This window comes from Vombatus ursinus, unplaced genomic scaffold (genome assembly GCF_900497805.2).
Source record: "Vombatus ursinus unplaced genomic scaffold, bare-nosed wombat genome assembly UNPS02014796.1, whole genome shotgun sequence".
Taxonomy (NCBI): Eukaryota; Metazoa; Chordata; class Mammalia; order Diprotodontia; family Vombatidae; genus Vombatus; species Vombatus ursinus.
In genome coordinates, this window is record NW_020954574.1 from 142,264 (window position 1) to 154,558 (window position 12,295).

The following is a 12,295-nucleotide window of genomic DNA, read 5'->3' on the forward strand; positions in this document are numbered from 1 at the left end:
CATTGTGCATTTTCTAGTGGGTTTGAATAGTCTTGTGTATTTGAATTTCTTTTCCTTTGAATTTGAAGGTTTTTCTCCTGGTTACTTGCAGAACTTGTTTCTGAATTGAATTATTAAATTTAACCACTATATATCTTGGAATCAGCAGCCATGAGTTTTTTTGTTTTATTTTGGTAGGAAATCTATGAATTCTTTCAATTGGTATTTTGTTTTCTGTGCTAAGACCTGAGCAGTTTTCTTGTATTTCTTGCATTATGATGTTTAGGTTTTTGCCTGATCTTCTAGTAGACTCAATCTTAAGTTGTCTCTGTATATCCTGTCTTTGAGATCATTATGTTTTGTTTGGATAGGGAACATATTTTCTTTCTATATTATCATTTTTTGTTTCTCTCCTTCTAGATTGTGCTTAACTTCTGTGCATTGTAATTCCCAATCTATTATTCTCTCTTTTGTTTCTTTGTGACTTGCCCTTACAGATTCTAGTGTTTCTATTCTGCCAGTTATTTTTGCTGTACAAAATTCTGCTGTCATAATTCTCAATTTTTTTTAAACCATTCAGGAGCAATGTTTTGTAGTTCCATGTTCCCCCAAATTTCACAGGGTCTTCTGCCTCATTAAATGTTATCTTAGTTTGCTTTGTTTTGAATATTTATTCATAGATACTTAAACTAGTTTGCTAGATCTGGAAGCCATATTTCCTTCTGCTAAGGTTTTCCTTGTTGATTTATCTGCTTATAGTCAAGGCTTTTGTTTCCTCTTGATTCTTTGTTAATATCACTACCATCTCCCTGTTAGTTACTTTCTGACCCCCTCCCTCTGATGGTGGTTTCCCTGAGGGATATATTTCAAAGCATCTCAGCCTCCTTCCACATTGGGCAGTCACAGTTCACCAGCCTAGGTCTTTGCCCATACTAACTTTTGAGTGGAAGGCTTAGTGGAGTGCCTTAATCTCCCCCACCCCAATACTATGCACCTCTTCTTCCTTTTCCTTTTTCTCTGCTCTCATTTCTCTAGCCTGGCAGCTCTAAGTACTGCCAGACTGACATCACTATAGCCAGAATTGTTTCTGTCATTTGGAGTTTGGGTCCTTAAGGCTCTAGGAGGAAAGAAGGAAAGAATGTGGAGTTGAATAGTTTTTCAAGTCTAGAGATGTGTCCTGTCCCTTACCCTCTGTTTCTCTACTCTTTGGCAAAAATCATTTTCAGCACAGAATGCTATCATGGCACTGGTCATCAAGCAAACTTCTGCAACGTGGAGCTCTTTTCTCCATGGCACGTGAAAGATGGAGGGAAGTAAGGGTGTGGGGTAGGGTTTTGTTGCAGGTTTGTGGGTCAGACCTTTGGATTCACTGGTGCATTCTCACTACCAGTAGTGTGGTGGGTAATGGGGGAAAGTGTGCTTCCTGAGTTCAGCGTAGATGTCAGTTCATTGCTTTGTTTTGTTTTTTTATCCTTTTGGGTGTGGGTATCATAGACCATGCAGACTGCTGAAGTTGTTTTACCTTTGGCATATACTTTCTCTTTTGGAGAGGTTTAAGAGCTCATGGGAATCAGAAAATGTCTAGTCTGCCATCTTGTTGCTCACATGACCAAGGATTCTATTAGACATCATTTGCAATAGAGATGAATTTCTACATCAGTTGCTTTTTATTTTGCATTTTGAATTAGCTCTCCTGTAGACATTTCAAATTCAGCATGTACAAAAAGTACTCATTATGTCTGCCCTCCCCACCTCAAATTCAAGCTTTTAATAAACTTATTACTGTTGATGGGATGACCATCTTTCCAGTTACCCAATTTCTTAACTTTAGTTTCATTCTTGGCTCCTCTTTCTTCCTGCACATGTGCAATAGATTGCTGAATCTCATTTTTGTCCCTATAAAACTCTTATATATGTCCCCTTCACTCCACTCACCTATCACCCTAGTTAAAACCCTTGTCACCTCTCACCTGGCCTATTGAAATATTTTCCTACTAGTCTTTCTGCTTCACATTTCTCCCCAATCCAATTCGTTCTTCATGCAGCAGCCAAAATGATTTTCATAAACTGTAGATTTGACCACACAGCTGCTGTACTTAAACTCCAGTAGATCCCTGCTACCTTTAGGATCAAATATAAAATCCTCATTTTGGCATTTAAAGGTCTTCACAACCTGACCACATCCTACCTTTCCAACCTACTTATGTATTGCTCCTCTTCACATTAAAGTTCAGCTATGTGACCTATTTGCTGTTCCCCCACACATTGTGTCACCCTCCTTGTCTTTGTACTGACTGTCCCCCACCCTATGCCTGAATTGCTATATCTTCTCACCTTTAAGATTCAGCTCATTAGGATTTTCATGCTTCCCCAACTGCTAGTGTATTCCTTTCCAAAGTTGTCTTGTATCTGCTTTATATACAGAATGTCCCAAAAGTTTTAGCACAGTTTTAAACTTTAAAACCTTTAGTATAAATGCTACAAACTTACTGAAAAATTTGAAAGATTATTTAAAATGTGAAAATATTGATATTTCTAATTAAATTTCAACATAAACCACAGTCTTGTGCTCTACATTACTCTAGTCAATTTTTGAACTTTGTAAAAATTTTCATCAGCTGCTGCTCAGTAACTGGACATTAGCCTAATTTAGCTTATAAGGAGAGGTGGCAATGTTATTAGCCCCCAGTGGCCTTTTCACTGATGCCTTGTCAGTATTGTGTATTTCATTTATTAGGTGAGGATGTGTCTCTTTTAGGACCTTATACAAGTGGTCTCTGTAATTCCTGTCCCAAGATGTGCTAAAACTAAACAGTCTTCTCATTTTATCAGGGTTAGTTTTCTCTGCCCGGATGTGTTCATACTCCTCATTACTGAGGAACTGGCTGTAAAGTTTGTCGAGGATCATGTCCACCGCTGTTACCCGTGAAATTATCTGATCCCTGTGTTGGTCAACAAAGTGAAGTCCTGGAGGAAGAGAATAAGGGAGAGACTGATGGAGCTTCTGGTGCTGGCAGAAAGGTAGAAATAATGTAGTAATGAATAGTTCCAGTCACGACCATGGCCTCCTACCTCTTATTTCCATTAACTTTAGAACCACTCCTCCCTATCTCCTGTTTCTTCATCCATCCTACTCACTATGTGGAGCAACCACTATCTATCCTTAAGGCTTATGCTCATTCAGGCCCTAGAGCAGTTTTTGTAGTAAGTAGGGTCAACTTAGAATGTGAACATCTACACAATCTCTGAAGACCACCAGGCCTTTTCACTGTGATGTGCCTGAATCTGAATTCTCCCTCAACCCCAGTCAACCTAGCTAATGATACATGGCCTGTCAGTACATTCCCTTTTTCATCACTCTGGACCCAGGAACTTGACATTACTAAACCACTTTGTTTTTTTTCTGAATGCTTGCGATATCAGAGTATCACAAAAGTCTAATTGCAATTTTAAGCTACAGAAGCTTAATTCTGCCCCAAGACTTTTTTTGACACTCTATGCCCTCTCTGGATAAATGATCTTTCCCCCAACTCCTCTGTGGTCAAATTGTTGCACAAGAAGATCCACATCTGGGTGTCTATAAGAATGTTGTTTGTCCTTCATTTTCAAAGAGGACCATGACATCAGGAAGGTGATGCCATGACTTGCAGTGAATCGAATTTAAGTGAGGAAGGGCTGTACAAAGTCACCAGCCTCACTTTCTCCTCCAGAGCCATCAGGGCCCAGGGGCAGGATATAGATCAGGACAACTGGAGGTGGCCTCAGATGCAGTGGGAGACCTTGGCCTTTTTAAGCTAAGGTCTTCGCAGGTCTCAATTTGACAAAGCAACACTCTTTCAGTGATTAAAGTTAGGTAAGAAACCAGGCAGAGAATGGCCTCTTTTACCTAGTCAAAAGTGGGGCAAATTATTTAATATAAAGAAGCATGAAAGACCTATTACAGTGGAGGGATGATGGGAGGGTGTGTGATGGGCATTGCTTGAACCTTACTCTATTACTGACCTGTGGGACCTGAAGAGACTGGGGCACAAGCAAGTCCAAGATCTCCTGGGAAAGAGAAAAGTGCAATGAGTTATAAATCAAATTTTTGACTGATGTCTGATGCTCCCAGGGCCCCTTGTCTTGCCATGGTAAGGTGATATTGACTCTGCAATGGGTCTGGAGGAATGGGAAAAGGAGAAAAGGCCCAAATGAAATCAGTCAGAGGTCACTGTAGGGTGGCAATGGAACCTTCTATCATTCTTAACTTACAGTGAATAAAAGTAAAAAGTAAAGGCCATGGTAGCTAGGACCCCAAGTTCCATAAATGGTGCTCTTTATCACGGGCCTCATAAATCAGGAAAACATTTCTAGAGTGAAAGACTTTTATCTCTTGGTTGGTGGTCTCAATAGCACTCAGAGAATCACCATGTTATGTATGCATTAGTCGTATTAAAATTAATCTGATGCTCTCTGTGTATTACTGTAAGAGGTAAGGTGAAGTTATTTTTGTGCTTGATGCTTCTGCTGACCTTAAAAGCATTAGAATGGGCTGAATGAGAAACACAAGAACTATTCTTAGATAGTAAAATTCATTCCCAAGTTAATGATCAGTAAGGGTGACTTCAGTAACTTCACACCTCACCTTCTTTCCTTGTAGCCAGTCAATAAACATTTATTAAATACCTACTATGTGCCAAGCACTGTGCTAAGAACTGGGGATACAAAAAAAAAGAAGCAAAAGATAGTCCTTGCCCTTCAAGTATCTCATAATCTAATGGAGGAAACAATAAGCAAACAACTGTGTACAAACAAGCTATGTATAGGATAAATAAGAAATAACCCACAGAGGAAACTAGAATTAAGGGGGATTGGGAAAGCCTTCCTATAGAAAGTGGGATTCTAGTCAGGACTTGAAGGAGCCAAGGAAGCCAGGAGGTAGAAATGAGGAGGGAGAAGATTCCAGGAATGGATCACAGTCAAAGAAAATGCCCAGAGCTAAGAAATGGAGTATCTCATTCAAGGAACCACAAGGATGCCAGTGTCACTAGATTAAGGAGTACATGGAAAATAAGGTGTAAGGAGACTGGAAATATGTGGTAAGGGGCAGGGGAAGAGGGGTGGCATTGGTTAGATTATGAAGGGCTTTGAGTACCAGAGGATTTTGTATGTTATCCTGGATGCAATAAGGAGCCCATAAAGTTTATAGAGTTAGGAAGGTGACATGATCAGACGTCGGCTTTAGGAAAATCACTTTAGTGGCTGAATAGAGGTTGGATTGGAATGGGGAGAGATGAGGCAGGCAGACCCACCAGTAGGCTTTTGGGGTAGTCTGAGTGTGAGGTGGGGATGACTTGCACCATAGTGGTGGCAGTATCAGAGAGAAGAGGGTATATTTGAGAGAAGTTACAAAGGTGAAATCAATAGGCCTTGGCAGCAGATTGGATGTGGGGTGAGGGATATTGAGGATTACATCTAGGTCATGAACCTGAAGGACTGGAGGACGATGTTGCCTCTGCAATAATAGGAAAGTTTGGAAGTGGGGAGTGTTTAGGGGAAAGATAATCAGTTCAGTTTTGGGCGTGCTGAGTTTAAAATGTCTATCAGACACGCAGTCTGAGGTTTCTGAAAGGCAGTTGGACATGTGAGATTGGAAGTCAACAGAGGGGTTAGGATAGGAAAAACATTGTAAAATGATAAACAAAGAAATAATAATTAAGTCTGTGGGAGCTGATTGAGATTCCAAAGTAAAGTAATAATGCACAGATACCTATGCTTATGCATACATCTACACACACACACACACACACACACACACACACACACACATTCTTGCCTGACAGCTTCAGCAGTGTCTTACCCATTCATAATTGAGTGTCTTACCTGATCTCACCAGTGTCTCCCACACCAGTGTCCCATTTGGGTGTCTCAGATCCAAACTGATTTTCTCCTTCACATTGCTGGAGTAAATCTCAGAGAAAAACTGACACTCCCCAGCACTCTGGTAGCAGAGTTCCAGTTCCTGGAGGGAAAAAACACCAATGGTAGGTATACTTTATAGGCTCTCAGAAAAGAACCAAGTTAAACCAATTATGGGAGGGCAAGGTCATGCCCTTAAAATAAGGGATTGCATTAAAAAAAAAATCAAGTTAGATATTTACTTCAAAGTTATTTTAAAGTAACTCAAATCCTCATTTGAAGTTACTTAACAAAAATAAGATATATATCACTAAGAAGCTTGGGAACCATGACAGGGATGCATACTGAGCCAGAGGATTTTGCTGAGATTTGCTGAATTTGGTGAGAATGAAAAAGAGGTGCTTTTACCATAGGATGTGATCAACCAGTATCACTTACTGCAGGCATTATTTCCAAGTGTTTTGATCCAGATACTAAGAAACGAGAGCCAATGTAGAGTGGGGTTACTGGAGATGGCTTATGCAAGCGTGAAAAACGGAACTTTGCCTCTTCTTCATCTATAGCCTGAAAAAAGAGAAAGAAAAATTTTCAACATGAGAAGTCCCTATTTTCCCAGGAGAGCACACAGGAAAGCCACAATCATTTGCTATATATATCAATGGCCTTCACCATAGAACTGATGTCAAACTGAGAGTTGTAAGGGGAGGATGGGGTTGTCAGCTTCTTTAAGCTCTAAGAATTTTTTGCTGATTCATACTTAGGAACATCTAAGCTTACCTTCCTTATCGTACAGTCACTGGGGATCAGATACAGGTGGAGTGTAATGTCTTCATCCCTGAGATGGCAGTATACCAGAGTAGTGGAATAAATGGGAATGAATTTAAAGGTAGAATGCATAATTCTCAGCAGAACTCCCATGGAAGAGAAGCTTGGGTTTTCCAGGATAGCATGGGATGACTCCACTCTTGTTGGATTCTCCAGGACCATACCCTCCTCTTTAAAGTGAGCAATTTTGAACAAGGAGACATCAAATTTTCCTCCTGTCAGAGAATTTCAATAAAAATTACTTCCCATTTCTTCTTTTTTATTTCTTCTTATATTTCTTCTAGTAGTCAAGGGCCACTTTCTTTGTGTGACCTCGGTTGGAGCTGAGGGTCTGTACTATGGATACAGATAGATCTCTTAGGTCAGGTCTCTCATTTGAAAAGAGGAAATTAACTAAAACTATGAGTTAAAAGAAAATTCCTTGGACAATTTTTGAGATCAAATTAAAGAAAATGAGTAGAAAGAGAAATTAAGACTGAAAGCCACAAACTGGCTAAGAAAGAAAAGTGTATGTATTAATAAATACTTGATTAATGATTGCTAAGTGCTGAGAACTCTACATATTTTATAAAATTACTAAGTTAATGTGTTTGAATTTAATGTTTCCTTAGGTTTTGATTTTGTGTTCTGTGGAGTTGACTCTGGGTCCTTAAAGGTTATGCCAGAAGAATGTAAGCTCTGTCAATTTCTATGATACTGATCAAGTGTGGTCTCAGCAATAGACTGTACCTTCTTTTTGACAATTACCGTAGTTAAGTGGGGAGAGGCTAATTACCGGTTAGCTGGCTAATTGATGATGAGTTCTTTGGCCATGGTAATTTATCAAATAAAAATACAAAATGCCTTTCATTCTATGCAATTTCCTTTACTTCTTCAATGGTGGTGATAGATTAGTGGAAAAGCAGATGGTGCTAAGAATCTGCAGTGCTACTAGAGGAGGCTCGGGTTAATGAATCATTTGAGTTTGAGAGTTCTGAGATGCAGGATGTCAGCACTAAGTCTGACACCAATATGGTGAGCCCCCAGGAATGGAAGGCAAAGGAGATGAACTGGCCCAAATTGGAAAAACCAAGTAGGTTGAAAGTTTTGTGCCAATCAGCATTGGGAGTGGACCTATCTTTCTCTGCTGTACTTCCAGCTTGGATAAGATAGGGAGATCCAATCTCAAAAACAAGACAAAATGAAACTAAAAAATTATGATTCCTTGAAATATATAACAATGGGTATAATGTTGTTATTCTGACTAATATTACTGAATGAGGCACAAACAGGGAATGAACATTTGCTGCAATCATGGAGGCAATCTGGCATAGAATTCATGCCAAATAGGGATTTCGTATAGATTATGAGGTCCTCTAGATACTCCTATTGGCAAATGACACTGTTTTGATTTCACTAATGCAGACTCCTAAATGAAATCCATGATTGCTTAAAAGAGTTTCACCTAACTGTATACTCAAGAAAAATCAAGTAAAGAATACCTATTGCCAAGACAATTATAGTCCTCCCTTCTTCCTTCTTTCCTAAATTTGCTCAATTGGGCTTAGGGGTGGGGCAGGTAGTGAGAATGAAAGATTAAAAAAAGTTACTTGAAGAATAAAAATAAATTTTAAAAAAGAGTTTACTACCTAGTTATTGTTGTGAAAAATGCCTGATTTTATTCTCATCTAATTGTTTTTTGCTATGACCTTTTATATTCAATTTGCATATCCATTTTGAGCTTAGTATAGTATATGGGGGTAGGATGTTGTTCTAAATCTCATTTCTACCAAGTCAATTTTTAGTTTTCCCAGTATTTCTCTCAAGTAGGAATTTATTACCAAAATAATTTATATTCTCAGAATTACGGAACAATTGGATTTATGGAACAAATGAGTTCAATAGTTTATTTTTCTGCCTTATCTTTTCTTCCTTATCTTCTTCCCAGTCTGTTTTTTTTTCTTTTAAATTAGCACAAAATAGATTAGCTGATTACTCCTTACAAAGGAGTACTATAAATATGATATGAGATTAGGAATTGCTGTTCCCTGGTCCTTCATATTTCTTAAAAATTACTGTTTCCTTTAACTTTTTGTTCTTTCAAATATAATTTGTTTTCTAACTCTATAAAGAATCCACTTGGTGGTTTTATTGGCGTAACACTAAATCTGTATATTAACTTAGGTAACCATGATTTTTATTGTTAGCTTGGCTCAGCCATGAGCATGCACATATCTCCTATATTTTTTAATTATATCTATACAATTGTATCTTATATCTGTACAAGTTTTGAATATGCCTTGGTAGATTGATTGGAAGATAATTTTTATATTTTCTAGGTATTTTGAATAGAACTTCCCTTACTCATGCTGCCTCCTGGGTTTCATTATTACTATATAGAAATACTATTGATTTTAGGGATTTATTTTGTATCATGGTACTTTATGGAAGCTATTGTCTCAGATAGTTTCTTTTTTGATTCTTCTGGAGTTTTTTAAATCATCATTCCATCAGGTAGGAACAGTTTTGTTTCCTATTTGCAGGACATGCTACTTTGGAATGAAACGAGTTCTTTTGCCTCTAGGGATATACTATTCCATCCTCTTCTCCAGTTCTCAGAATTATAAAATAACTATGTCTTATTCAAATTGATTTTTGTGCATATTTGAAGGTCTGTTCTCTGGCTTCTTACAAAAATTTTTGTTTCTCCTTGAAATTATTAAATTTGGCTACCAGATGTTTTGGAGTTTGAAGTACATGCAAGTTCCATGCTTATCCACTTCCTGTCCTATACCCCTTAAAATGATCTGTGGATTCTCTAAATCATTGTTTTGTTGTTTGTGTTCAAAATTTCTTTACAATTCTAGTGAGTTATTTCCTGCAGGTGACTGAAGGTTTTTTGATTTGTCAGGCTCTTTGGGGAAACCCAAAGGTTACTTCTGATTATCCTGTCACTTTGGATTTGCAGAAAATCAGTCACTTTGGATTTGTAGAAAACTCATGTGTTCTTTTAACATTATTGCTTTTTATATCTCTTCTGCTGTTTTCCTTTAGTTTTGTATTTTTAAGTTCTAAATCTCTTATTCTTTCTCATAGCTTCTACTTCAGTTTTTCCTTCCTTGCTAATTCTTTTTAAATTTAGCACTCATAACTAATAGCTGACCTATATTCATTTCTAATTACTTATTTTTTTAATTTTGTTTTTCTTTTTTACCATATTGGAATTTTTTGGCTTTGTTCCTCAGTCTCTGGGAAGTTCATAACATTTTATCTTTCATGAGGCAATACTGGTTTATTTTCCTTTTCTATATTTCTTTAATATCCTTTGTTTTCTCTGCGGTTTTATTCATTTTTCTGTTTACAGGGCCTTCTCTACTGGCTTACCTGCTTATGTGCTAGGTTTATATTCAACCTTTATCTTTTAATGATTTTGTATTTTAATGGTTCTCTAATAAAAGAGAAGATCTTTTTTATTGTCTTTTTTGTTACTCATTTTGGCTTCTCTTCTTCCAGTTGTACAGACCCTTGAAACTATGTTGTTTGAATCTCTTAGCTTTATCACACTGTGAACATGTGGGAGTTATTATTATTATTATTTGTTATCGGTCCACAGAAATATCAAAGAATTCTGCTTTAATCTTGATGATTGCTTTCCAAAAGGGAACTACTCTTCTATATCACAGGAACTGCACTTCTTAATGTCTTAGTGAAAAAGGCCTTTATCTCATCTATGAGGATAAATCATAAAAGCTAATTTACATTGAAAAAGAATAGGTGTCTTGGTCACAGTTTGCCACATTAGAGGAATGTCTACTATGATATTAAGAGTGAGCTATAACTCTAGTTGTATCCTTTACTAAACTTGCTCTGTAAGCCTGTGGAACTGTTGCTACCATGAGCTCCACTTGCATCTGGGAAAGCAGAGGCAGTATCCCTGTTTTGACAATAGAACGTTTATATCTGACCTTTCAAAATAGGCCCTTTGTTTGATGGGACGGACACCTTGGTAATATAGGCCTGCCACCCTGCATGCTATAGTAACAAAATATCACTCATATGCTAATAGTTCATTGCCACACACTGCCAAAGTATTGCGTTAACTAGGTAACCACTCTTAGCTTCACTGTAATCTCTAGCCATGTTGCTGACAAATGGTCTTAGAGATGAGTCTTGAAAATACCATGTAACAGAAGCTAAGCAAGGAGATATTATCCAGAAACAGTGTCAAATGATATTGATCTTGAAGTCCATTAATACTGAGCTTTCAGTCTACTAAGGCCCAACATCTTTTTCACAGGAAATCACGTGTCCACATTTTCTTCATTCTGTACTTGAGCAGTTAATTTTTTTTAACCTGAGTTGAGGACTTTATACTTATTCCTATTATCATTTTCTTAGATTCAGTCTAGGGGAAGATGATAGAACAATGATGATGATGATGATGTTGATAAAGATGATGACAACAATAACTCATTTAAGCAGGTCAAGAAAATAAATCTCATAAAAGAATCTTGTCTATGCTCACTGAAATAAGTTTCAATTATCATCCATTTGGATACACATATTATCTATGAAACCACAACAATGATTATTGTCATTATCATGACCACCACCGCATCTTCCATCATTACTATCTTCATCATTTTCATCATCATCATCACTTCAGTCATTACCACTGCCATCTCCATCATGATTAGCACCAAATATTTAGAACAAAATGTGGAGTAAGATAATAAGGCTTTATATTCTGCAATCTGGATGGTTCTCTCAGTTTTTGTTTTTCTTAAAATCTAGTGATGTTCTCAACTAGATATAATTCTAAAGACTAGTCATATATTCCTTTACCAGCCCATTAAAACTGTAGCTGCACGTATTATTGTGCCTTGCTATCACAATAAGATTTTCACCTCGTGTCTCTTTACCTTGGAGATATACAAAATGAGGGAGATGCACGGAAGTCACAACCTCAGGATCAACTCTGATATGAAATAGAGGACCAGCAATCATCCAGCTTTGCTTCTGAGTCCAATCCAGGTGCCGATTCCAGGTACCAAATTCAATGTCAACAGTCACCTCACTTTTCACAGAAAAACCAAGTCCAGCATCAGGCCAGTGGTAGAAGCCAGCCATGGGTAAATGAACTCTGGGAAGCACAAAGAGAGACAGTCACAGTAGAAGAGAAGAAGCTTCAAAGGATTCTCAGTTTGCACAGTAGGCCATGTGTCATACAATTTCTACACACATCAATTACCTCTTTTATCTCTTATCAAAAAGGAATGACTGGGGAGAGACTGATTCTCATGTTTGCATAACAGTAAGACAGTACAAAAGCCTAAGACAAGTCGGATGATGAAACATCATTAAATATTTGTGGTAAGCAGGAACATTGCTAAGATGAAACATCACTAAATATTTATTTAGAAGAGGATAGAGGGGACAAAGGAAAGGAAGGAGAAAGGAACTAAAGAAAATGGAGGGGAGTAGAGGGAAGAAAATAAAAAGGGAGCTCCATCTAGATTGAGAGAGGACCATTATATCCTCTTTCTGGGAGTCACATACACCATGCATGACTCCCCTTAGGACAGAAGTAAGTGAAGAGACCACTGGCTCTCAC

General features: G+C 37.7%; 1 protein-coding gene across 1 annotated transcript in view; it reads right to left on the minus strand.

Moving 5' to 3' along the window:
• Nucleotides 1-1,623: 1,623 nt before the first annotated feature.
• The window catches only part of NLRP1 (NLR family pyrin domain containing 1), a 35,109-nt gene continuing 24,437 nt past the window's right edge, over nucleotides 1,624-12,295 (minus strand). Inside the window, exons 8-13 of the mRNA XM_027870252.1 lie at nucleotides 11,604-11,824; nucleotides 6,655-6,917; nucleotides 6,316-6,441; nucleotides 5,842-5,980; nucleotides 3,982-4,026; nucleotides 1,624-2,946 (exon numbers count right to left, since the gene is read on the minus strand). Of these exons, the coding sequence (XP_027726053.1) occupies nucleotides 2,624-2,946; nucleotides 3,982-4,026; nucleotides 5,842-5,980; nucleotides 6,316-6,441; nucleotides 6,655-6,917; nucleotides 11,604-11,824 (1,117 nt within the window). The 3' untranslated portion in view covers nucleotides 1,624-2,623. The remainder of the gene's footprint in view (nucleotides 2,947-3,981; nucleotides 4,027-5,841; nucleotides 5,981-6,315; nucleotides 6,442-6,654; nucleotides 6,918-11,603; nucleotides 11,825-12,295) is intronic.